Raw genomic sequence first — 26,861 nt, forward strand, 5'->3', positions numbered from 1 at the left:
AGCTACCTAGGCACCCTGTAACAGTGTAGCATCCTTTTTGCTTGTGATTCTGATTTCATACTGTTATGTGGAAGACAGCATTTTAATTTGATTTTCCTTGCTCACTAGGGATGCTAAAGAACGTATAGAAGGTTAAAGTAAGGAAATTTTGGGTTATGCTGCCAGCATTTTTTGTTAAATTCTCCAAATAAGAAAAAACATTTGTACATGTTCCTAAGAACAGAAGCAAAAGATGAGTTCCAAGGGTATTTCAGTGGCTTTGTAACATAGAAGAAAGAAGATCCACCTGGATTTATGAAAATTCTGATGTTAAGAATCAAAATAAACTAGGTCAAGAAAGAAATGTCATTTCTGTGGGAGATCTGAATATAAGCAGAGAAGTACACAGAAGTATTCTAAACAATTAGTAAGTAGAGTTACTGATGTGGCCATTTACTTTAGTGAAGATGGCGATGTATTTGGTTTGATATCTTACTTTTAACTTATTACTAGTATTCTTCCAAACTAATATGGTAGCATACAGTCCAAGAATATCCTAATGTGTCTCAAAATATTTATGAGACTATGATTTTTCTCATTGTCATCCAACATTTGTTCAACAATAGGTCTATGGAAAGAGAGCACATCCTTTAGGGTCATAGTTATTAACTTAAATCATTGAAAGTAATTTTAAATCTATCTTTGGGAGTCAAAATTATTACGCATCTATATCTAAATAATTCTGTTCTGAAAAATACAGGGTTTTTAAAAAACTACTCTTTCGGCGTGGTAATTATTGTGACCAAATCATGTTAATTATTATTTGAAAACAGCACAGAACACCCTAGATGAATGTAATGACTATGGCAATGACAGCCTTCTAATTTCTAAATATGGGAGATGGACTAATACTTTCTAGCTAAATGTAAGCTACGATTGAAGACAAAAAGATTTTTGCTTATTTTCAGTACTTACCTTTGTGGATAATTACTTTTAAAAGGAACAACAGTGATTACCTCTCGATGCAAGAACTGAATAGCAATGGGCCATGGGATGGAAGAGCTACTTTACATTCTATATTCTTTTGTGCTTTTTTGAATTTTGAAAGAAGTACTTTACTTATTCAAAGTCTATGTAAATTTTTAACATATACAACATATTATAATTTTTACCATATGAAACACGTTTCATGATGAGAATGAAAACATTGAGAAATAAGATTTAGGATATTAGCTGTTATCATCTTACATTTTAACAAGATTTCCTGAAAGAGAAAAACTAGATTGCGGTTCCACACAAAGCCTCTGGGCGCCGCTGTCGGCCAGTACAGGGCAAGTGCTGTCGCCCGGGATTCTTCAGCCTCTAGCCTGGGTGTTCCTGCGCAGTCAACAACACAGAGTGAAGGAACCCCATACACACAGGGGCTTCTGGCCGCGCAGACTCTCCCCAGCACACACAGATTCCCAGCCCCAAGACTGGAGGCTCTGTATGTTCTGGGCCAAATGCTACCAGTGCGATAGCGGGCACTTTTTCTAGCTAGAAAGACTGGGACCCAGCGAGAACTAGAGCGCGCAATGGGAGGGAGCTGCGTTCAGAGGCGCCCGGCCGGCAGGCGGCAGGTACTGTTTCCCTTCCTGCTACCTTTGTTCTACCCCGCGCTCTGCGAGCCGATCCGCTACTCGATTCCCGAGGAACTGGCCAAGGGCTCGGTGGTGGGGAACCTCGCCAAGGATCTCGGGCTCAGTGTCCTGGACGTGTCAGCTAGGAAGCTGCGAGTCAGCACGGAGAAGCTGCTTTTCAACGTAGACGCAGAGAGCGGGGACTTACTAGTGAAGGACCGAATAGACCGGGAGCAGATATGCAAAGAGAGAAGAAGATGTGAGTTGCAGTTGGAAGCCGTGGTGGAAAATCCTTTAAATATCTTTCATATCATTGTGGTTGTTGAGGATATTAATGACCATGCCCCTCGGTTCCATAAAGATGAAATAAACTTAGAAATCAGTGAATCTGTCACTCCAGGGATGGGAACAATTCTTGAGTCTGCAAAAGATCCTGATATTAGTACGAATTCACTGAGCAAATACCAGCTAAGCCCTAATGAGTACTTCTCCTTGGTGGTGAAAGACAATCCCGATGGTGGCAAATATCCAGAAATAGTACTGAAGAAGACCCTGGACCGGGAAACACAAAGCTCTCATCATCTGGTGCTGACAGCATTTGACAATGGAAATCCACCACGAAGCAGCACAGCTCAGATCCGAATCCTGGTGGTGGATGCCAATGATAACCCCCCAGTGTTCAGTCAGGATGTGTATAGGGTCAGTCTTAGTGAAGGTGTACCCCCAGGCACCTCAGTGGTGCAGGTGAGTGCCACTGACCAAGACGAAGGCTTCAACGCGGAGATCACCTACTCATTCCTTGGTATGGCTAATAAAGCCCAGCATGTTTTCTCTCTGGATTCTGCCACAGGAAACATTATAACTCAGCAACCCTTGGATTTCGAAGAAGTAGAAAGATATACCATGGATGTAGAAGCTAAGGACCGAGGATCCCTCTCTACCCAGTGTAAAGTAATCATAGAAGTTCTAGATGAAAACGACAACATCCCTGAAATAATCATTACTTCTCTCTCTGATCAAATTTTGGAGGATTCCCATCCAGGAATGGTGGTTGTTCTCTTCAAAACACAGGACCAGGATTCTGGGGAAAACGGAGAAGTCATTTGTAACTTAAGTAGAGATATTCCATTTAAGATTCATTCTTCATCTAATAATTACTACAAGCTGGTAACAGATGGACCCCTAGACCGAGAGCAGACTCCAGAATACAACGTCACCATCACAGCCACTGACAGGGGCATTCCGCCCCTCTCCTCCAGCACTACCATCACCTTGCACATCACCGATGTCAATGACAACACACCGATTTTCCACCAGGCCTCCTATGTGGTCCACGTGGCTGAGAATAACCCTCCAGGAGCCTCCATCGCCCAAGTCAGCGCCTCCGACCCCGACCTGGGACCCAACGGCCGCGTCTCCTACTCCATCGTGGCCAGCGACCTGGAGCCGCGGGCGCTGGCGTCCTACGTGTCCGTGAGCGCGCAGAGCGGCGTGGTGTTCGCGCAGCGCGCCCTCGACCACGAGCAGCTGCGCGCCTTCGAGCTGACGGTGCAGGCCCGCGACCAGGGCTCGCCCGCGCTCAGCGCCAACGTGAGCCTGCGCGTGTTGGTGGGCGACCGCAACGACAACGCGCCTAGGGTGCTGTACCCGGCGCTGGGGCCCGACGGCTCGGCGCTCTTCGACACGGTGCCGCGCGCCGCGCAGCCCGGCTACCTGGTCACCAAGGTGGTGGCGGTGGACGCCGACTCGGGACACAATGCGTGGCTGTCGTACCACGTGCTGCAGGCCAGCGAGCCCGGACTCTTCAGCCTGGGGCTGCGCACGGGCGAGGTGCGCACTGCGCGTGCTTTGGGCGACAGGGACGCGGCCCGCCAGCGCCTGCTGGTCGCCGTGCGGGACGGGGGACAGCCGCCCCTCTCTGCCACCGCCACGCTGCACCTGGTTTTCGCCGACAGCCTACAAGAAGTACTGCCGGATGTCAGCGACCGCCCGGAGCCCTCTGACCCCCAGGCCGAGCTGCAGTTTTACCTGGTGGTGGCTTTGGCCTTGATCTCGGTGCTCTTCCTCCTTGCGGTGATTCTGGCGGTGGCCCTGCGCCTGCGAAGCTCTTCCAGCCACGCCCCAGAGAGCTGCTTTGGGTCTCTTCGGTGTTCCAAGTCTGGACCCGAGATTACCGCCAACTACAGTGAAGGAACATTACCCTATGCCTATAATTTTTGTGTGCCTGGGGATCAAACTAATCCGGAATTTAATTTTCTTACATCTGTTGATCATTTTCCAACCACACAAGATATTCTCAACAAAGATAGCCCTTCGGGACTAATGACTAGCATTTTAACTCCTAGTGTTGAAGCAGATAAGAAGACTTTAAAACAGGTAAGTATTTAAAATAATGCTTTTTATATTCTAATGCCAATGTATTCCAATGGAGCATTGTTGTTTAAAGATTCTAGATTAAGGGGTGCCTGGCTGGCTCAGTTGGTAGAGCATGTGACTCTTGATCTCAGAGTTGTGATTTCAAACCCCACTTTGGGTGTAGAGCTTACTTAAAAATAAATTAATAGGGGTGCCTGGGTGGCTCAGTCAGTTAAACATCTGACTTCCGCTCAGGTCATGATCTCACAGTTCGTGAGTTGGAATAAAGCCCTGCATTGGGCTCTGTGCTGACAGCTCAGAGCCTAGAGCCTGCTTCTGATTCTGTGTTTCCCTCTCTCTATGCCCTGCACCTGCTTGTGCTCTGTCTCTGTCTCTCAAAAATGAATAAACATTAAAAAATTTTTAAAAATAAATAAATACAAGTAATGATTCTAGATTCAATCTCTTGATATAATTCCTAAAATAAATCTAGGTCAAACCTATTGGTATCACTGTTTAGACTAAAGTTTACGGTGCTGCAGTCATTCTACTATGCAATTTAAGGTAGAATATATAGAAATCTCAAGCAAATTTTTCATGAAAGAGAATACTTCTTATTTAAGGATATGGAACACAATTCTATTTTTTTATATCATGGTAATTTTTAAAATGACAGCCTAATGTCATCCAAATTTTCTCAAATGTTTCATCTTTTACTCAATAAAGAAATATTGGTAAGAATTTTAGTCATGCGCTCTGATGATTTTTTTGGAACCGAGCTAGTTCCACATCCATAAATACTGTTCCCTTCAGTTGGTAAAAATCAATAGAAAGCAAGTCTAACCTGCAGTTGTCCAGTTCCTATAGTATTTGAAAACATTTTTTTAAATTAAACAATCCCTTTTAATAATGATTCCTTTTATTAAATGCTCTTGGTAAACCTTCAACATCACATTATACAACCCTTTGTTTTGTGCAGTTTTCAGTTCTACAAATATGTGTAATTCTTGAAGAGGTGTGTAATAACTTCTGGAACAGACACATTAAGTTGGGCTTTTCTTACTCATTGCAATAATAAGATTTGGCTCTAGGCGCCGCTCTTCACCAATCAGGGAATGGGAAGCTGCAAGCTGCCTTCCCTCCCTCCGCCATCTCTACAACACAAAGCAGAGTAACATGGATACTCACAGATCCTGATGCTGGAAACTTAAAGTAGTTCTCTCTCTAATATATTCTGGATGCAGTCAGCCTGGAACTTGGTAGATAGATAAGCTGATTCAGAACAAAACAGCCCAAGAAACCAGGGAATATAAGCTCAGTTTACTGCCATGGGGAATCGGCTACTGTTTCTGGACCGCAGCGGGCTGATCCTACTATACACTTTCCTGAGGACGCTACAGGAGTCTGGGGCAGGGCACATCCAATACTCGGTGCCCGAAGAGACAGATAAAGGCTTCTTCGTGGGCAATATTTCCAAGGATCTGGGGCTGGAACCCTGGGAGCTGGCGGAACGCCGAGTCCGCATCATCTCCAGAGGCAGGATGCAGCTTTTCGCTCTGAATCCGCGAAGTGGCAGCTTGATCACTGCAGGTAGGTTAGACCGGGAGGAGCTCTGTGAGACACTGTCCTCCTGTTTTTTAAATATAGAGATACTTGTGGAAGATACCCTGAAGATTTACGGAGTGGAGGTGGAAATAATGGATGTTAATGATAACGCCCCCAGCTTCCAGGAGGCAGAAATAGAGATAAAAGTCAGTGAGCACGCAACTCCAGGATCGAGATTTCCCCTTCCTAACGCTAGGGATCCAGATGTAGGAATGAACTCTCTCCAGCGCTACCAGCTCAATCCTAATAATTACTTTTCCTTGCAAATGCGAGGCGGGATGGATGGGGCCAAGAATCCTGAACTAGTGCTGGAGGGGAGTTTGGACCGGGAAAAGGAAGCTGCTCACCATCTCCTCCTCACAGCTTTCGATGGAGGAGATCCCATCCAACAGGGTGCTGTTGCCATTCGTGTAGTGGTCCTCGATGTAAATGACCATATACCAAAGTTTACACAGTCTGTATATCAAGTGAGTATTCCTGAAAACCTCAGCTCTGGAACTCGGGTTCTCATGGTAAATGCAACTGATCCAGATGAGGGAATCAATGGGGAAGTGGTGTTTTCATTCCGGAATATGGAAAGCAAAGCTTCTGAAATATTCCAGTTGGATTCTCAAACTGGAGAAGTTTTAATACGAGGGTCTCTGGATTTTGAGAAATCTAGATTTTATGAGATGGAAATTCAAGGCCAAGATGGTGGAGGTCTCTCGACCACTGCTAAGATATTGATCACAGTTGTGGATGTGAATGATAATGCTCCAGAAATAACTATCACATCTTCTACTAATTCAGTGCTGGAAAATTCTCCTCCAGGTACAGTTATTGCTCTTCTAAATGTGCAAGATCAAGACTCTGGAGAAAATGGTCAAGTCTCATGTTTCGTTCCTAACAGTCTGCCTTTTAAATTAGAAAAGACTTATGGAAATTATTACAAATTGATAACAAACAGAGTGCTGGACAGGGAGCAGGTCCACAGCTATAATATAACCTTGATAGCCACAGATCAGGGACATCCACCCTTGTCTACAGAAACTCACATTTCACTGAATGTAGCAGATGACAATGATAACCCACCCACTTTTGCTGACTCATCTTACTCCGTCTACATTCCTGAAAACAACCCCAGAGGAGCTTCCTTCTTCTCAGTGATGGCACTTGACCTGGACAGCAATGAGAACTCCCGGGTCACTTATTCCCTAGTGGAGGATACCCTGCAGGGAGCACCTTTATCCTCCTATGTCTCCATCAACTCAGACACCGGCACCCTATATGCACTGCGCTCTTTTGACTATGAACAGTTCCGTGACCTGCAAGTGTGGGTGACAGCACTGGACGGTGGGAACCCGCCACTCAGCAGCAATGTTTCTGTGAGCATATTCGTGCTGGACCAGAATGACAATGTGCCAGAGATCCTGCACCCCACCCTCCCAACCGATGGTTCCACTGGTGTGGAGCTGGCGCCCAGGTCAGCTGAGCCTGGCTACCTGGTGACCAAGGTAGTGGCGGTGGACAGAGACTCTGGCCAGAATGCCTGGCTGTCCTACCACCTGCTCAAGGCCAGCGAGCCAGGGCTCTTCGCGGTGGGGCTGCACACGGGCGAGGTGCGCACTGCACGGGCCCTGCTGGACAGAGATGCGCTCAAGCAGAGCCTGGTGGTGGTGGTGCAGGACCATGGCCAGCCCCCTCTCTCGGCCACCGTCACGCTCACCGTGGCCGTGGCTGACAGTATCCCAGATGTCCTGGCTGACCTAAGCAGCTTCGAGTCTTCTGCCAATCCCCACGATTCTGGCCTCACACTCTACCTAGTGGTGGCGGTGGCAGTTGTCTCCTGCGTCTTCCTTGCGTTTGTGATTGTGCTGCTGGCGCTCAGACTGAGGCACTGGCACGCGACACGTCTGCTCCAGGCTTCAGGAGGCAGTTTGGTAGGCATGCCTACCTCGCACTTTGTGGGCGTGGACGGGGTGCAAGCTTTCCTGCAGACCTATTCCCAAGAGGTCTCCCTCACGGCGGACTCTGGGAGGAGTCACGTGATCTTCCCTCAGCCCAACTATGCGGACATGCTTGTTAGTCACGACAGCTGTGAGAAAAGCGAGGCACTCTTGATAGCTGAAGATTCAGCTGCTGGTTTAGGCAAATTTGACTCCAAGAATAATCAGGTGAGATTTATTACCTACCTCCCAGTTGTTGCTATCTCTGTGCAAGTCTTTTAAGTGGCTTAAAAAAATATTTCTGGTGGGGGGATATATTCAGTTCATACATGTTTAGAGCAATACATATGAGTTCCTCTATTTTATCTTTCAACAAATTACCATCATTTTTCAGAAAAGGTTTTTCCACCCCTCTGGCATATTTTCTTTTGATCCTAAATGTCTAGTTCAGCTATCATAGCTTGCTTTATAATAAGTTAAATTTTAGTAATATTTTTCTATCATCAGTGTTTGTGGCTATCAATGAACTGGTTAGGATTCAAATTAATGATTCACAATTTTTTTGTTTGCCTATTACAATTTCACATTGCCTCCATTTATTTATAATTAAATTCTACCACTATTTGCTTTATTTCTAATGTTCAAATTTGATCATGTTGATTCAATGGCACACACTCTGTAGCTCTTTTCCTTATCTATATATGCATATATACAACATTTACATGTAAGTGTTTACACATGTAAGTTTGGCTCTGAGCATGAAAATTCTATTTTGAGTTTTGATGAGTGGTAATATGTTTCAATTATGTTGATTATTTCAACTTTGTGTAATTTATTTATATTACCAAAACAGATACACTGATTGCCTTTTTACTACTAGATTCTTTTGGGAGAGGAAATGTAGAGTACACCTTTTTTCTTAAGTTCTACACATATTTTCTGTTTCTACCGTGAAGTCATTTGATTGTTCTGAAGAAATAGTTGAATTGTTGAACTGGTATTATTTTCTTTTATTCTTTTACTTGTACTTTAGTGTGTGTGTGTGTGTGTGTGTGTGTGTATGTTCAAGATTTCTTAATGTAGTAAATTCACCTGCAGAAATAATTTTGATCCAGTGCTTCTCAAAAAGTTATTTTCAAATTGGCTAAACTTGCTTACATTTTTCAGATATACTAATGTGAAATAGTTTGTGAATATTTGGACTTTATGAGACTGATTTATCTGGTATTCCTATTTGGTGTTTCCTTTTTGTTGTTGTTTATTTTCTATATGCCTATGAGTCATGGATTCCTTTTTTATTTCCTTTGAAAACTCATTTTGTAATATATATAAGTATATTCAATCCTTATATTCAGAACCAACTTGTTATTGAAACCCTGGTAGTTACTTAATGACATATGTGTTATCTGAAACACTGCATAGGAAAGTCAAGTGAGGAAAGGAGACTTACTGAAGATATTTGAACACAGGAATCATCTCCATACTCAATTCAGCTCAGCACTCTCATACCACTTATAGATGTTTGGCCCAGGTTATTAACATATTCATGTTCCCTTTCAAGTTTTCTTTTCTCATTTAGGAATTGACCTTAATATATTTAACTATAATTGAGTTTCTAATATTTTGGCAAAAAGAATTTCAACTGTAGGAAAGGGATATCCTGCAACAGATGCTTGACATTCTTGATGTCAAGAAAAATTTTAGAGTGTTTCAAGCATGTAGGGATAAAATTTATGCCTGTGGAATTCCAAACTGAGAAAACAGATTTGGAGTGCCCTGGGTGGCCCAATTGGAGCATCTCACTCTTGGTTTCAGCTCAGGTCACGATCTCATGGTCCATAGGATCGAACCCCACGACAGCATGGAGACTTCTTGAGATTCTCTCTCTCTCCTTCTCGCTCTCTGACCCTCCCCCACTCACATGTGGGTGCTCTCTCTCTCTCAAAAATAAATAAAGTTAAAAAAGAAAACAGACTTGAGGCATTTTACTTGAATTGAAAGCAGACGAATAAAAGGACATGAGTTATTTTGTGGGAGAGGGAGGTTGTTCCATATATATATATGTTCCATATATATATATATATATATATATATATATATATATATATATAGTCTGAACAGTTAGGAGCTGGCAACCAAAATCTTGGAGAACAAAAGGAAAGGTTACCTTTGAAACTTGAGATTAAGAAGATGGTTATTTTGATTCAGAGGTAGTGATAAACTTCTATTAAGGTACAATATGTGATCCAGTTAGAAGGATAAAAATAAAACACTCTCACGTTTTGCATGTCATTAAATTCCTATGGTACCTACTAGGGTATACTTTTATATTGTTATGGTGAAAGTGTAAAACACTTGATAATCCTTTTCAAAAATCTCTTTTATAAGGAGCAAGGAAAACTATATATCTTTGGTCAACCTCATCCTGAGTATGTCCTATATAGATTTGAGCTCTCCTCCAGTTTCCTCTGGAAAAATTAGGAGGAAAATTATCTGCACATCAGATTGAAAATAATACTGGGGGGTAGTTCATGGCTGCAAAAATTTCCCCATATCCCTTGGTGAGGCTGTTTTACCATGTGGTCTATGTTCTAAATCTGGAGAGAAGACTTGGCTTTGTTCTTCCAGTATGTGCATTGCCTCTGATTAGAAGAAGATAAACTTTTCTCATACTCGGTTAATGGCTCTTCTATAGAATCAAATCTCTAATGAATCTTATTTGGTAGTAAACACTGGAAAAGAGACACATCCAAAACTCATATATTGCCTTGTTCTGTATACCTGAGTCCAACAAATCTGATGGAATAGCAAATCCCATTGTTTGCAAGGCTTTGGACTGCAGTTTTCTAAGTAGACTCTGAGCGCCGCTGTTGGCCAATGCGCTGCAAGAGCAGGAGTCCACGATCTACCTAAGTGATTTTCTGCGCAGTCACGGAAGCAAGTCTGAAAGGAGATGAAGCCCACACATAGACTCTCTGCTCAGCAAATGATTTTGGAATACAGATTGGGATGCCTTGAAACTGAGGACATTGAGTTTTCTACGTATTGGCAGTAACTATTTTAAACACAATTTGTAAAGCATCTTCTCTTAACATCAGAGGCTGTGGCAGCGCAGAAAAGGATGGGAACTAGGGCGAAGCAGAGGAGCTATACCCGGCAGCGGCAAGTACTCTTTCCCTTCCTGCTGTCTTTGTTCTGTGGGGGGCTCTCTGAGCAGATCCGCTACTCTATTCCGGAAGAAATGGCCAGGGGCTCAGTGGTAGGGAACCTTGCTGAAGACCTGGGGCTGCATGTACAGGATTTATTGACCCGCAACTTCAGAGTTAGTGCAGAGAAACAATACTTTACCGTGAACACAGAGAATGGCAACATACTTGTGAGTGACAGAATAGATAGGGAGTTGCTCTGTCCCCCAAACCCTCTGTGTGTCCTGCCCTTAGAGATTGTGGCAGATAATCCTCTAAATGTTTTTCACATATCTGTGAGGATAGAAGATATAAATGACAATCCACCTTATTTCCCCCAAAATAGCATTGTTTTAAAAATCAATGAACTTGCAATTCTTGGAACTCGATTTGGTTTGGAATCTGCTATAGATGCAGATGTAGGACCTAACTCTCTCCAGAATTACCAACTCAGCTATAATGAGTATTTCTCTCTGATGGTGAAGGATAAGACCCAAGGCAAGAATGCCCCAGAATTAATATTGGAGAAGCCGCTGGACCGGGAACACCAGAGCTCCCATCTTCTGGTCCTGACTGCAGTGGATGGAGGTGACCCAGTCCGAAGTGGCACCATTCAAATCAAGATTGAGGTCACCGATGCCAATGATAACCCCCCAGTGTTCAGTCAGGATGTGTACAAAGTTAACCTTCCAGAGAACTTGCCCTCAGGCACCTCTGTGCTAAAGGTGACAGCCATCGACCAGGATGAGGGCATCAATGCAGAGATCACCTACTCCTTCAAAACAGTAAGAGATATTGGAAATATGTTTATGCTTGACCATCAAAGTGGAGAAATTAAATCCAAAGGTCCTATAGACTTTGAAAACAGTAGTAGTTATACCATGAGTATAGAAGCCAAGGATGGTGGAGGCATGGCCACTGAATGTAAAATTATAATAGAAATTTTAGATGAGAATGACAATGCCCCAGAGGTCATTTTCACTTCGGTGTCAAGTTCCATAACTGAGGACACAGAACAGGGGATGGTGATTGCTCTGTTCAAAACACATGACAAAGATTCGGGAGAAAATGGAGAGGTCACATGCCTCATAAAAGAAAAAGTTCCTTTTAGAATTGAATCTTCTGCCAATAATTACTACAAACTTGTAACAGATGGGGCCCTGGACCGGGAGAAGACCCCTGTGTACAATGTCACCATCACAGCTACTGACAGGGGAAAGCCTCCTCTTTTCTCTAGCTCAAGCATCACTGTGCACATCGCAGATGTCAACGACAATGCGCCCATTTTCGAACAGGCGTTCTATATGGTCCACATTGCCGAGAACAACCCTCCAGGAGCCTCCATCGCCCAAGTCAGCGCCTCCGACCCCGACCTGGGACCCAACGGCCACGTCTCCTACTCCATCGTGGCCAGCGACCTGGAGCCGCGGGCGCTGGCGTCCTACGTGTCCGTGAGCGCGCAGAGCGGCGTGGTGTTCGCGCAGCGCGCCTTCGACCGCGAGCAGCTGCGCGCCTTCGAGCTGACGGTGCAGGCCCGCGACCAGGGCTCGCCCGCGCTCAGCGCCAACGTGAGCCTGCGCGTGTTGGTGGGCGACCGCAACGACAACGCGCCTAGGGTGCTGTACCCGGCGCTGGGGCCCGACGGCTCGGCGCTCTTCGACACGGTGCCGCGCGCCGCGCAGCCCGGCTACCTGGTCACCAAGGTGGTGGCGGTGGACGCCGACTCGGGACACAATGCGTGGCTGTCGTACCACGTGCTGCAGGCCAGCGAGCCCGGACTCTTCAGCCTGGGGCTGCGCACGGGCGAGGTGCGCACTGCGCGTGCTTTGGGCGACAGGGACGCGGCCCGCCAGCGCCTGCTGGTCGCCGTGCGGGACGGGGGACAGCCGCCCCTCTCTGCCACCGCCACGCTGCACCTGGTTTTCTCCGACAGCCTACAAGAAGTACTGCCGGATGTCAGCGACCGCCCGGAGCCCTCTGACCCCCAGGCCGAGCTGCAGTTTTACCTGGTGGTGGCTTTGGCCTTGATCTCGGTGCTCTTCCTCCTTGCGGTGATTCTGGCGGTGGCCCTGCGCCTGCGATGCTCCATCACCCCAACTGCCTGGAACTGCATTCAACCTGGTTTCTGTCATAAGATTGGACCAGGAGTTTCTCCCACCTATAATCCTGGAACTTTGCCTTATTCCTACAATACGTACATTGCCTCTGATTCTCAGAAAACACGGCTTAATTTTCTAACTATGACGTCAGAAATGGGTCCCCGAGGAGATCTCTCTAATGAAGCTTCTTTGGTAATAAGTGTCACTGAGGAGAATAACAAATTAAGCTCTAACGCTGCTGCTGCTTCTGCCCATGTGAGTTTTAATACATAGGTTTGGTTTTTAATTTTAAAACAATATTTTGGCAAAAAAAATCTTAAATCCTATGTTCTATCACTTCGTTTGCCCACTCAATATTTTCTGTTCCTTTCTGTGTGGACCCGTAACTTCATTATTAGCCTTCAAGTATTTTGAAGTATGTTGACAATTTCACCTGAGATAGTCTTTACCTCCTCCACCTCCCCCCTCACCACAAATCTCTTTTACTGTGAGAAGTGGGTATTATGATGTTGTTGCCACAGAAATATTTGTAGCTGAAACATAAATGTTTTCTTCCTGTGGGTGTTTACCTTTCTCAGAACATTGATATCTTGAATATATAAGGCTTCTTCTTTATAGCTACAAAGTGAGAGGAAAATGCACAAGGTTGTTTGTTTTTTTTTTTTTTTAAGGACAGAGTAATGATTTGACAATATTCAGGTATGTTTGCTAGAGATTTTTTAAATCCCCCTGGATAGGCTAATTTTCTTCTCAATCTTTTCTCAGAACTACCTGCAGATTTCCTCCCAGTTTTAAAGATACATTGTGGTATGCCTGCCAAACATGCTTTTCATCAAAATCTAAATGTTTACATTCATGAAAGCAGAGTAGCGAGAATTTTTCTTTTATTTTGGTGGGCTTTTGAATGTATTACATTTTCAGTAATTGGAATTGGGTTACTCAGAAAAAGGTAAGTTTGTAATATTCTTTGGATTGCTAATTTTCTCAAACACTATTTTGTAATATAATGTATTAGTAAGTTGTGAAGTACTACCCTCATTTCCCGTAAATGCAAGTTGAAATGCTTCCATTTTGTCCTAAAAATGTTAATGTGTCTTACTCAGTTGACTTCTTGTCAGTGTGCTTCTGATAATGTATACAATTCCATTTCTTATTTTTAGGTTTCCATGTTGTGAAATTTTGATTTTTAAATATTAGATGTTAACAACCTATAGAACAACAATAGTTCTATATAGGTAACTTTGAGAATCTGTAAAAAAAAAAAAAAGCCACCTATCACAGCAAGTGAGAAAGTTTATTCTATTAAAGGATATCTGAAAACAGTAATTTCCTAGGGAGATGTCACATAATAGGTGTCTTTTTGGGGTGGTGATATCAAATTAGGTGCACTAAAATTACAAGGTTAAAATTACTTTGTATAGAAACTTCAGATTCATTTAAAAGCTCATTGAAAAAGACAGAATACACCTACAGCTACAGAAAATAATCTCAAGAAAGTGACTCTGTATGAAAAATTTTGGAGAAATAAAAATAAGCTCGGAAATAAAAATAAGTTCACTGAAGTTTCTATTAAAAGGAACACTGTAGTTTCCATGCCTATTTGAAGAACAGTAGGTGGAGCTATTTAAGGTACAAAAACCAAAAATCCTCAAGATCGTACAGTAATTGGTTAGGGCTCTGAGCACCGCTGTTCACTAATCAGGAAAAGAACAACAGAGTTCCTGCTTGCCTCCTGCTTGCCCGGGAGGGGCCTGAAGCACAAAACACAGATAGAAGCTAACCATCTCAGGATTGTGAAGAAACTGTTGGATTCTGAAGACTGGAAAAGCTGGACCTTACTTCGGTAGTCACGGGAAGAAGTGAAAATAATCTTGGAGGAAAGTGACAATGATTCCTAGGCGACTGCAAAGGGCTTGTCTTGCTGGGAGTTCTCCTGGGGATTCTGTGGGAAACCAGATGAACCCAAATTCACTATTCAGTTCCTGAGGAGCTGGAGAAAGGCTCTAGGGTGGGCAACATCGTCAAGGACCTGGGGTTGGAGCCCTGGGAGCTAGAGGAGCGCGGAGTCCGTATAGTCTCCAGAGGTAGGACTTAGCTTTTCGCTCTAAACCCCCGAAGCGGCAGCCTTATCTCTGCAGACAGGATAGACAGGGGTCTTCAAGTGTCAATTAAATCTGGAGATTCTGTTGGAAGATAAAGTAAAAAATATACGAGGTAGTGATAGAAGTGAGAGACATTAACGATAATGCCCCCTATTTCCGGGAAGATGAATTAGAAATAAAAATGAGTGAAAACGCAGCCACTGGGTTGCAGTTGCCGCTTCCCCACGCTTGGGATCCGGATATCGGTAAGAACTCTCTTCAGAGCTACGGACTCAGTAGTAGTAATACTCACTTCTGCCTGGACGTGCAAAGCGGAGTGGATAGTAACAAGTATCCAGAACTGGTTTTGGAGTGCACCTTGGACCGGGAGCAGAAGGCTGTTCATCACCTGGTTCTCACAGCCTCCGATGGGGGGGTGACCCAGTGAGCAAAGGCACTGAGCGAATTCGTGTGATGGCAGCTGATGTGAATGGCAACGCACCAATATTTGCTCAGTCCGAGTACCGCGTGAGCGTTCCAGAGAATATAGTGGTGGGCACTAAGCTGCTTCTGGTAAGGGCCGCGGACTCTGACGAAGGAGCCAATGCGGAAGTGACATTCCTTCTGTTATGTAGACTACAATGCGGCCCCGGTTTTCAAACTAGATGCTAATTTAGGGACAATTTCAACAATAGAGGACCTGAACCATGAGGAATCGAGATTCTACGAGATGGAAAGGCAAGCAATGGATAAAACAGGATATTCTGCAGGAGCCAAAGTCCTGATCACAATATTGGATGTAAATGATAACACCCCTGAAATAGTGGTCACCTCTCTCTCTCTCCAGCTCCATTCTGGAAAACTCTCCCAGAGGGACATTAATTGTCCTTTTAAATGTAAATGATCAAGACTCTGGGGAAAGTGGACAAGTGACCTGTTTCATCCGAGAGTATGTGCCATTTAAATTATAAAAGTCTTGTGGAAATTACTATACATTAGTGACAGACATACTCCTAGACTGAGAACAGGTTCCTAGATACATCACGGTGATCCCCAGTGACAGAGGAAGTCCTCCCCTGTCCACAGAAACTCACGTCTCACTGAAAGTAGCAGACACCAAAGACAACCCACCCGCCTTCTCCGACGCTTTCTACTCTACCTATATTGCAGAGAACAACCCTAGAAGAGCCTCCATAAAGTTCCTCAAAAAATTAAAAACAGACCTACCCTATGACCCAGCAGTAGCACTGCTAGGAATTTACCCAAGTGATACAGGAGTACTGATGCATAGGGGCACTTGTACCCCAATGTTTATAGCAGCACTCTCAACAATAGCCAAATTATGGGAAGAGCCTAAATGTCCATCAACTGATAAATGGATAAAGAAATTGTGGTTTATATACACAATGGAGTACTACGTAGCAATGAGAAAGAAGGAAATATGGCCCTTTGTAGCCACGTGGATGGAACTGGAGAATGTTATGCTAAGTGAAATAAGCCATACAGAGAAAAACAGATACCATATGGTTTCACTCTTATGTGGATCCTGAGAAACTTAACAGAAACCCATGGGGGAGGGGAAGGGAAAAAAAAAAAAAAACAACGAGGTTAGAGTGGGAGAGAGCCAAAGCATAAGAGACTCTTAAAAACTGAGAACAAACTGAGGGTTGATGGGGGAAGGGAGGGAGGAGAGGGTGGGTGATGGGTATTGAGGAGGGCACCTTTTGGGATGAGCACTGGGTGTTGTATGGAAACCAATTTGACAATAAATTTCATATATTGGAAAAAAAAGAAATACATGACAAGGTAAAAAAAAAAAAAAAAAAAAAAAAAAAAAAAGGCCTACCACCCCGACTATGGAGAGAACGCCCAGGTCACTTACTTCCTAGCCAACAACACCCTCCCTGGACCACCGCTATCCTACATTTCCATCAACTCCAACACTGGCGTTCTGTATGCACTGCGTTCCTTCGCCTATGAACAGTTCCAAGACATGCAGCTACAAGTGATGGCGCGTGACAGCGGCGATCCTCCACTCAGCATCAATGTGTCTCTGAGCCTGTTCGTGGTGGACCAGAATGACAACGTGACAGAAGTCCTGTACCCCACCCTCTCCACTGACGTTTCCACAGGCGTGGAGCTGGCACCACGATCCACAGAGCCCGGCACCTTGGTGACCAAGGTGGTGGCGGTGGACAACCACTCTGGTCAGAACGCCTGGCTGTTCTACAGTCTGCTCAAGGCTAGCGAGCCAGGGCTCTTCGCGGTGGGGCTGCACACGGGCGAGGTGCTCACTGTACCGGCCGTGCTGGACAGCGATTCGCTCAAGCAGAGCCTGGTGGTGGTGGTGCAGGATCACCGCCAGCCCCCTCTCTCGGCACCGTCAAGCTCACCGTGGCCTTCGCCGACAGCATCCTAGACTTCTGGCTGATCTGGGCAATGTCCAGCCTCCAGCTGACCCTGACTCTTCAGACCACACGCTGTACTTGGTGGTGGCTGTAGCCGCAACCTCCTGCGTCTTTCACGTCATTGTTATCGTGCGGCTGGCGCTCAGTCTGAGGCGCTGGCGCGCCTCGAGTCTGCTCCGGGCTTTAAGAGGCGGGCTGGTGGGCGTGTCCGCCTCGCGCTTTGTGGGCGTGGACAGGGTGCGCGCTTTCCCGCAGACATATTCCACGAGGTTTCCCTCCCCGCGGACTCTCGCGGGAATCACGTGATCTCCCCACAGCCTGATGATGCAGACACGCACCTGAGCCGGGAGTGCAGTGGGAGAAACGACCGTCTTCTGCTGTTAGGTAGTTGGCATTTTCTAAAGATAACTATTCATTAATGAATGTTTATTCAGTATATATTCAGCATTGATAAAGCACACACTAAAAAATTTGTATACGCGTGGCAGACACCAATGACCAACCTGGAGGTCTTCTCTCAGGGCTCCCATCACGACTTCTCTCACGCCTTATTTGTGATAGTGTTTGTATATTATAATATTATAACCACTCTAGTACTTTGTTAGTATCCTGTGTAATTTTTCTAATTAATAAGATAATGCCTGCTTTTAATTGGTCTTTTTATTTACCATTGGCCTGCAACATTTTTTAAAATGTTAATTTTTGAGAGCATGCAAACAGGGGAGGGGCAGAGAACGGGGGGACAGAGGATCTGAAGTGGGCTCTGTGCTGACAGCAGCAAGCCAGATGGGGCCTGGAACTCAGAAACTGCTAGATTATGACCTGAGCAAAAGTCCGGGGCCAACTGACTGAGCCACCCAGGTGCCCCTACATAACATTTTTATGTTGAACAGCTGATGCTAGTTTATCCGTTAAAAACACAAATTCTTGGAGCACCTGGGTGGCTCAGTGGGTTAAGTGTTGGTTTCTTGATATCAGCTCAGGTCTTGATCTCAGGGTCCTGAGTTCAGGCCCTATGTTGGGCTCTCTGCTGGCGAAGAGCCTACTTACACACACATTCTTGTAGAGAAATTCACTGTAATTTATAAAAAGCATAAATGAAAATTTTAATAAACTTTTATGGGTAGAGGGGCTTCTAACTACATATGAAATTGCTAATGAATTAATGAAGTGCATTTAATTTCTTTTAACGTGAAGTAATTCTGGTCATTAGTAATGCATACATTTGTACTTTCTCAGGTCTTTTTTTTTTAATTTTTTTTAACGTTTTTATTTATTTTTGAGACAGGGAGAGACAGAGCATGAACAGGGGAGGGTCAGAGAGAGGGAGACACAGAATCCGAAGCAGGCTCCAGGCTCTGAGGTGTCAGCACAGAGCCCGACGCGGGGCTCGAATTCACGGACCGTGAGATCATGACCTGAGCCGAAGTCGAAAGCTTAACCAACTGAGCCACCCAGGCGCCCCTCTCAGGTCTTAAGTCATTACATGGTTTCATACAAGTCTTGAACTTACAAATACACCAAGTTTATTTCCTACATGCTTAAAACTTTCTCAGTGAAATATGCAAACAGGGGCAACTGGCTGGCTTAGTTGGTAGATCATGTGACTCTTGATCTTGAGGTTGTGAGTTTGAGCCCCATGTTGAGTATAGCAATTACTTAAAAATAAAATCTTAAAAAAATGAAAAAGAAATATGCAAACAGTGTAAGTGTTGTCATGAAGAAAAACTGAAGAGATTGTTTATTTTTTAGACTTATTTGAGATTTTGGGATGGCAGTGTCTGTATGTGTTTCCAGGTGAGGTATTTCTTTAGTTTACCCGTACTGCTGATCTTAATGATGACTTTGTGGAACACGCAGCTAACAAATTGTGTTTTGAGTGCTTTTTTGGTAATGTGGTGAATATGTAGTAATCTCTTTTATATAAGTTTCCTGTAACTTTCACACACGGAAAAAATTTTGGGATAGTGCTCAGATTCTAAGTGTTTCTTGAGAACCTTATGCTTCTAGTATAATGTTGAACCTAAATTGAACACTAATGTATAGTATTCTTAGGAAAACATTGCTGGAATCTGTGAAAAGCCTGGATTTTTTAGTGAATTCCATACAGGAGTAGGGAATCCTAGCATCCTTATTTTTTGTTGTTGTTGTCTGTCTCCTTCCAAAGATACAGTAGTTAATATCTGGACTTAACAGAAGAAGTTAGAAGTCTTTTGAGAAAGAAAGGTAATCAAATGGCCCTAAAGTGAGACGTGTTACTGGTAATGAAATTCACATGTCACTTTATATTTTGTGACAACCAAGACAAAAAAAGGAAAAATTGTATGGTTCTGTCTGATTTTTTTTAAAGGAAGTTTTTGAGCTGATCTAAAAATGTAAATTTTGTATTTTAAGTTCCAGGTGAAAATGAGTAGAACTTTCTAAATGATATCGTCAGGATTAGAGGGCAGTGTAACGTCCTGTTTTGTAAAAGCTATCAAAATGTTTATCACAAGGCTGGTTTTCATATGGTGGTCAATTCAAAATGAAAGACCTAACACACAACAGAAATTATTTGGGAAACTAAACTGCTATAGTCCAGTTATGCTGACTTCTGTTCACTCAACCTGATTTAGAGACAAATGATTACAAGTTGGGACAATGAACAATCATGACCTTTAGGCTGTATCTCATATAGCAATGATCTTAACTAATGCTTTCAGTTGAGCTAAATAGGCTCCATTAATTAGTTGTTAAGTGAATGAATGGACAAATGTGTGTGCTCTGGGGATTACTTGCTATCAGTATTCTAAGATATAATATAGAAAAGTAGCAGCTTTGCAATGAGGTAATTCCTAAATTTGTGACCTTTAACAAGTTTTTTAAATCTCTAGCAGCTTCAGCAAAATAGAGATAATGTATAATTTGAAAGATTGTGGTGAGGAGTAGTGATAACATATAAACCATCTTGTTTATAATAGGTAATTAATGGTGGCCATATTTTTACATTGTTGATATAAAAAGGAGTCAAGCTTTCAATATTAGCTTACTTGACATTTTGTGAAAAGTAATGATTTGTGTGCTTCTATGGGTGGTACAATGGGATGACATGTGAATGGAAGTAAAACTATTCTAGAATTTTTATGAAAGCTAATTTAAAAAGCTTAAGTGCTTAGGTGTATTCGTTTGTAAATTTTTAAAAAAACTGAATTATAATTGACATGCAATATTGTATTAGTTTCAGGTGTATGACAGTGATTCAGCATTTTTATATTTTACGAAATGATCACCTTGATATGTCTAGTTATTGTCACTATACAGAGTTATTACAATATTATTGACAATTCTCTATGCTGTATGTTACATTCACCATAGGTGTAGTTACTGTCTGTCACTACACAAAGTTATTACAGTATTACTGACTTCCCAATGTTGTGTATTACATCCCTATGACTTACTTTATAACTGGTTTATACCAATTGATCCCCTTCACCAACGGGGATTAGATGATGAATAGCTTATAAACAGAAATGTATTGCTGACTGTTTTGAAGGCCGGAATTCTGAGATAAGGGTGCCAGGATGGTAAGGTGAGGGCTTCCTTCTAGATCACAGGCTTTTGGCTGTGACCTCACATGACAGAATGGGCAAAGGATCTCCCTAGGCACATTCTTGATTGAGAAACCCCTGTTTGGGGTCATAAAAGATCGGGAACCATTGTTTTGGATGGGACAGTTGTAGGAGTGTTAATTTTTCTCTTTCTGAACCATAGTGAAACCTAACCAAGGGTCCTGTGAAATTTCTCCTTTAAAGGCACTTTTTACTTCATTAGGATTGTTAGGATGATTTAACTGGAAAAAGTATCATCAAAACCTGAAAGTTAGAGTCATTTGGTTTTGGCAACATGAGAGTTTAAGCTAACATAACACATTTAATATAAAATGTCAGTCTTAGCTTTAGAATATTTGTTGATAATTTAGGATTGATAATTAGGATATTTGTTGATATTTTTTAGAGAAACTAGGCAGTAGGTTTGGATGCTTCTTTTGTGCTTGTTCCAGTAATGAAATTATGTGAAAGACTTTGTTTTCTTCCTGTGTGTTAAGGAAGGTGGGTTTGCATTCATTTAATCTAATAAGTTAAAGTGTTCAGCTATAACTTAAAAGTTGCAGCTCCACTATTTCATACCACCTGAAGTGGAAATGTAATCTGCCAACAGATATTCTTCCTCCACATCCATTCTAGAAGAGATTTTATGCTGTTTGAAGCAGAAATAGGCTAGGATTCTTGGTGAGACTGTACATCTTGTTGAGACTATGCAACCCATAGATCATTTTATTTTTTTATTTTTTTTCTGGAGATTTAATCTCTGCAGTCTTTTTTTTTTTTAAACGTTTATTTATTTTTGAGACAGTGAGAGACAGAGCATGAACGGGGGAGGGTCAGAGAGAGAGGGAGACACAGAATCCGAAACAGGCTCCAGGCTCTGAGCGGTCAGCACAGAGCCCGACGCGGGGCTTGAACTCACGGACCACGAGATCATGACCTGAGCTGAAGTCGGACGCTTAACCGACTGAGCCACCCAGGCGCCCCCCCCCCCCATACATCATTTTAAACTGAGTTAGAAGGCTAATGATAAATGGGCTTTATCACAGTTTTCTTAGTTACACGTGACAGAGTATAGCTGTGATCATGAACAGTTCTGATGAAAATTATATTTTTTCCTTGTGCCATATACCAAGTTAAAAAAAAAACACCTCCACATGAAATATGTGTAGTTCTTTGTATATCAGTTATACCTCAATAAAGCTACTTCAAAAAATTTTAAAGCAAACACCTGTGAAGGGTTGTTGATCAAAGAGATGTTGATCAAACAGGTTTACTACTCTCTAGAGTTACACTTAGAGTTCATTTTTAGGAAACCATATCTAATGAAAAGCTATCAATAAAAGAACACACTGTTTAGGATTCTTAAAATGTGACAGGAAAAGATAGCTTATGAAATGTAATTGAAAAATTTTTAATGTTTATGTATTTTCAGAAAGAGAGAGACAGAGAACATAAGCGGGGGTGGGGGGTGGGGGGGGGAGAGAGAGAGAGAGAGAGAGAGAAAGAAAGAAAGAAAATGAATCCTAAGCATGATCCATGCTGTCAGTACAGAGCCCGGGCTCAGGGCTCAGACCCACAAACTGTGAGATCATGACCTGAGCTGAAATCAAGAGTCAGACGCTTAACTGACTGAGCCACCCAGGCGCCCTGAAAATATCTTTGCTAGAGTATGAGTTTACTTGATACCAAATGGGAAGAGTTGTGGTTCAGAAAAAATGTGAAGAAATTGTTATCAGATGAACCATAGACTCAATAATTTGTATGTAAAAGAAATCAATATCTCCACAATTTCTCTTAGAGAAGCCATAGAAGGACAAGTATAATTTCTTAGTCCATCTTTAAGTCTCTGAAGCATTCCACACAATGGTTTGTACCCCTTCTAAATATTCAGTAAAAGCCTTCAGTTCACTGATTAGAAAGTAGTCTCTTGGGGAAAAATCATAGCACAAACCACTTATTTTACATGTGCCTTTCCTCTATATCAAACTCCTAATAAGAGCCAACTCTCTGACCTATCTATGCAAAGCTAAGGAACTGGAGATGTGTCAGCATTTTTAAATAGTTGCCTCTGTACATAAGCTTTCAATATTGTGAAACTTCTTAGATGCTTTCTGCATATTTGCAGCTGAAGATCCAGCCAGTTGTTCATCCTGAGACTTCCTTACAAAAAAAATTAAAGTAAACTTATTTAATTTTCTAAGTTTATTAATTTATTTCAGAGAAAGAGAGAGAGTGCAAACAGGGGAAGGGGAGAGAGAAAATCCCAAGTAGGCTCTGTGCTGTCAGCACAGAGCCCGACCCTGGGGCTCCATCTCACAAACTGTGAGATCATGACCTGAGCTGAAATCAAGAATCAGACTCTTAACTGACTGAGCCACCCAGGCGCCCCACAAAAAAAATTTTTTTTTAAAAAAGAGACAACCTAAAAAATAACTTAAGCATGAAGAGCTATAAAAACAAGTCATGGGGCGCCTGGGTGGCTCAGTCGGTTAAGTGTCTGACTTTGGATCAGGTCATGATCTCACAGTTTGTGGGTTTGAGCCCCATGTCAGGCTCTGTGCTGACGGCTCAGAGCCTGGAGCCTGTTTTGGATTCTGTGTCTGCCTCTCTCTCTGCCCCTCCCTTATTCACACTCTGTCTCTGTCTCAAGAATAAATAAACATTAAAAAAATTAAAAAAAAAAAGTCACCACTTTGAGCTCATATGCTGGAGTCAGTGAGAATATGAATTCCCAGGAATATTTAATTGCATGAATAAGGCTGTACTACTGCTGCTTTTCAGTCTACAAATTCCAGTGAGAAACATCTTTCTCAACTCTTCAGATCATTGAACTCTGATTACTTCAGGCTGCAGTCCTAAGGCAGAGACTTAGAGTGTTGCTGTGAGTCAGTGTGGAAATAGAGGTTAACAGGGAGATCTGTAAGGTTTCTGCTGGGAGACTTTATTCATTGGACCCTTCCAAGGATATAGGACTATGTGTCCAGGACTTGGTTGTTCAGAAGCGGTGGATTAATGTGGTAAAAGAATACTTCACTCTGAGTTAAGAAAGCGGACACTTAATTGTAACAGGATGGACCTGAAACAGATATGCCCATATGCCATGGTTTGTGTCAAATGTTTAGAAATGGTAGTTGAAAATCCTTTAAATGTTTTCTACATTAGATAGTCAAGATGCAAAGTTCAGCAGGAGTGTTACTGAGTTAAATGTCTGAGTTGACCCAGCTTGGGGCAAGATTTGTAATAGAACCTACAGAAGACACTGATGTTGGAAGCAATTTTGCCACCTTAGCAGCAGGACTGTATTTGTCTTTGAAGTAAAAGAGATCAACAGTGGAAACAAATAGGTTGAACCTGCGTTAGAGAAGCCAATAGACTAGGAAAAGCAAAACTCACATGGCTTAGTCCTGACAGCCTTAGATGTCAAAGACAGCCCCAAAGCAGCACTGCTTAGATCTCCACCCTGGTGGTTGATGCAACTGTATCTCCCTACTCATTTTCAGCCAGAATGTATACGGGGTCATCCTTTGAGAAAACATGCTGCCTGAGCCACTTCCATTGGTGAGGATGAGGGCTGCTGATCCATATGAGAGCAGTAAAGTGGAGATCAGGTATATCTTGGCAGCCCAGAGTAACTGTATCCAGTTTCATCTTGATCACAGTTGTGTTGACATGAAAACTTTAAGTTCATTGGGCTGTGATGAGATTTAAAAATGTTCCATGGTTTTGGAAGCAAGGAACAGCGATGGGGAGGACTGGTTGCCTGGTGTAGTTGAGATCAAAATTTTTGGTGATAATGACAGTCCCAGAGCTGATACTTACTTTTATTTCCACAATGATTTCTGAAGATTCCCTACCTTTGACAGTAATCACTTTGTATAAAACACAGGATCCAGGGGTACCTGGCTGGCTTAGTCAGAAGAGCATGTGACTCATGAGTTCAAGTCTGACATGGGCTGTGGAGAGTACTTAAATAAATTAAAAAAAAACTTTAAAACAAAAAAACCCACATGATCCAGATTTGGGAGAAAATAGGGAGGTCACATTTCTGGTATAGATTCAGAATTGAATCTATCACTAGTTCTGTCTTTTATCAGTAATTACTACATGCTTGCAACAGATGGGGCCCTGGACTAGGAGCTGACCCTAGGGTACAATGTTACCTCTTACCTCTCTCTTCCAGCCGAAAGACCACCCCCTACACATTGGTGACATCAACAGCAGGCCAGTTTTCCACCAGGCCACCTAGTGGTCCATGTGGCCCAAAACAGCCCTCCTGGCACCTTCATTGCCCAAGTCTGCACCTCAGATCCTTTGCTGGGATCCAACAGCAAATATCTCCCTACCGCCTTGTGGCTGGTATGGATACTTAAAGTGAATTTGAGGTAGCACAGAATGCTGGATAGGGGTTGTTCGTTGTAATCAGGTGGATCCAAATAATGTTAGCATAACATTTCACTCAACTTATATTTTACAAACACTTGAAAAATTATGGAATAACATTTACAATTAAAATTCCCTTTTATATATCACTGTCAGTGGTTTGGAAGATTGCAGTCTAAAATGTAACAAAAAAAGGAAAAGGAAATCTTAACCTTGGAAAGTGTATTTAGATAAATTGGGTAATAAGAAAGTTGAAAGAGTGAATTACTGGCAAGTCAAGAGAAATAGAATATTAGTAAGAAGATACATAAAAGTGTGTCTGGTTAGTCATGGTAGGATTCCTTACTGGTGTGGATTCTATTGTTTGTCCAAACTATGTTAACTTTATTACCTCCCTGGTGATCTCTAAAAGGAATTCATATAATCACATAATTTGGCATATTCAACCTGGTTTCTGTTGCTCACCTGAAGAGTTTGCTAAAGCTTGGAAACCAAGAAAAGGCAAGAATCTCAACAAATATGTGCCACTGGCATATCACTTTATCTTGTGTAGTGTTTTCTCTAGCAATGTGTTAGGGGAGGCACCAGAGGCATTCCTGGTGAGCAAAGGGCACTTATTTAATACATGTTGACTCTTTCCTTTACCTTATTTTATTTTAGTTTATTTTTAATGTTTATTTTTGAGGGGGATGGGGCACAGAGAGGGAAATAGAGGATCTGAGGTGGGCTGTGTCCTGACAGCAAAGAGCCTGATGTAGGGCTCCAACTCTCGAACCAGGAGATCATGACCTGAGCCTAAGTCTGACTGAGCCACTCAGGATCCCCCTATCTTATTTTACATTGATTTTTGCATGTGATATATGGTAGGAATTCATTGAGGTAGGAGTCAAGGTTCTTGACTTTTTTCTTTTTTCTTTTGTTCTTTTGTTGAAAGGATGTTCCATTTCCTATTGAATTACTTTGGCACCCTTGTTGAAAATCATTTGATATAAGTTGGTCTGTTTCTATACTTCCCATCGTGTGCCATGGATCTGTTTGTCCATCTTTTTGCCACAACCACACTGTCTTGATTATTGTCGCTTCATAGTGAGTCTTGAAGTCAGGTTGGTGAATCCTCCCATTTTTTTTCCTTGTTTTTTTTCCAGCATTGTTCTGACTATTCATAATCTTTTTCTCTTTCCAAATAAAAGTCATCTTCTCAGTATAGAGGGAAAAAGCCTGCAAGGGTTTTGAATGGGAGTGCACTAAATCTATAAATCTTTTGGGAGAGGGGTCATCTTAACAATAATGAGACTTCTAACCTATGAGAGTGGTACTATATTTCCATGTATCTAGATCTTCTTTAACTTCTTTTAGCAGTGTTTTATAGTTTTTAGTGTAGAGGTCTTATGTAATCTTTCATTAAATTATTCCTACATATTTTATAGTTTGGGATGTTACTGTAAAGTATATTTTAATTTCATTTTCTGATTGTTGCTGTTTATTTTTGTATACTGCACCTGGTTTTGAAACACAAGAAGTGCAAGGTACTCTATTCTAATACTGTGTGAGAATATAATGTAAAAGTATATAGTTTAAGTCTAAACCACATCTACATAAATTCAGGCATCCATTCTCTGAAATATATAGATTGGAAGA

General features: G+C 42.5%; 2 protein-coding genes, 1 long non-coding RNA gene and 1 pseudogene across 17 annotated transcripts in view; 3 read left to right on the forward strand and 1 right to left on the reverse strand.

Annotated features, from left to right (window-relative positions):
- Positions 1-26,861, forward strand: part of LOC122219239 (protocadherin gamma-C5) — a 136,924-nt gene that overhangs the window by 56,372 nt on the left and 53,691 nt on the right. For 2 of the 15 annotated variants that reach the window (XM_042937456.1, XM_042937526.1), the window contains exon 1: positions 5,028-7,711. The exons of 10 other annotated variants lie outside the window; for them this stretch is intronic. In XM_042937456.1, coding sequence (XP_042793390.1) covers positions 5,282-7,711 — 2,430 coding nt within the window. In that variant the 5' untranslated portion in view covers positions 5,028-5,281. Of the gene's footprint in view, positions 1-1,553; positions 3,975-4,932; positions 7,712-26,861 lie in introns of those variants that run through there. 3 more of the 15 variants (XM_042937536.1, XM_042937480.1, XM_042937478.1) reach the window with 3 other exon arrangements.
- LOC122219399 lies at positions 1,195-2,994 on the reverse strand. Its single transcript, XR_006202358.1, has 2 exons — positions 2,902-2,994; positions 1,195-2,679 (listed from the first exon to the last, which is right to left on the reverse strand). It is a non-coding gene; the product is annotated as an uncharacterized LOC122219399 (long non-coding RNA).
- Positions 10,605-26,861, forward strand: part of LOC122224931 (protocadherin gamma-B2-like) — a 62,308-nt gene continuing 46,051 nt past the window's right edge. The window contains exons 1-2 of the mRNA XM_042947368.1: positions 10,605-13,022; positions 24,344-24,451. Of these exons, the coding sequence (XP_042803302.1) occupies positions 10,605-13,022; positions 24,344-24,388 (2,463 nt within the window). The 3' untranslated portion in view covers positions 24,389-24,451. The remainder of the gene's footprint in view (positions 13,023-24,343; positions 24,452-26,861) is intronic.
- LOC122225010 lies at positions 14,734-16,857 on the forward strand (annotated as a pseudogene).

The sequence above is a fragment of the Panthera leo genome, chromosome A1 (assembly GCF_018350215.1).
Source record: "Panthera leo isolate Ple1 chromosome A1, P.leo_Ple1_pat1.1, whole genome shotgun sequence".
Classification (NCBI taxonomy): domain Eukaryota; kingdom Metazoa; phylum Chordata; class Mammalia; order Carnivora; family Felidae; genus Panthera; species Panthera leo.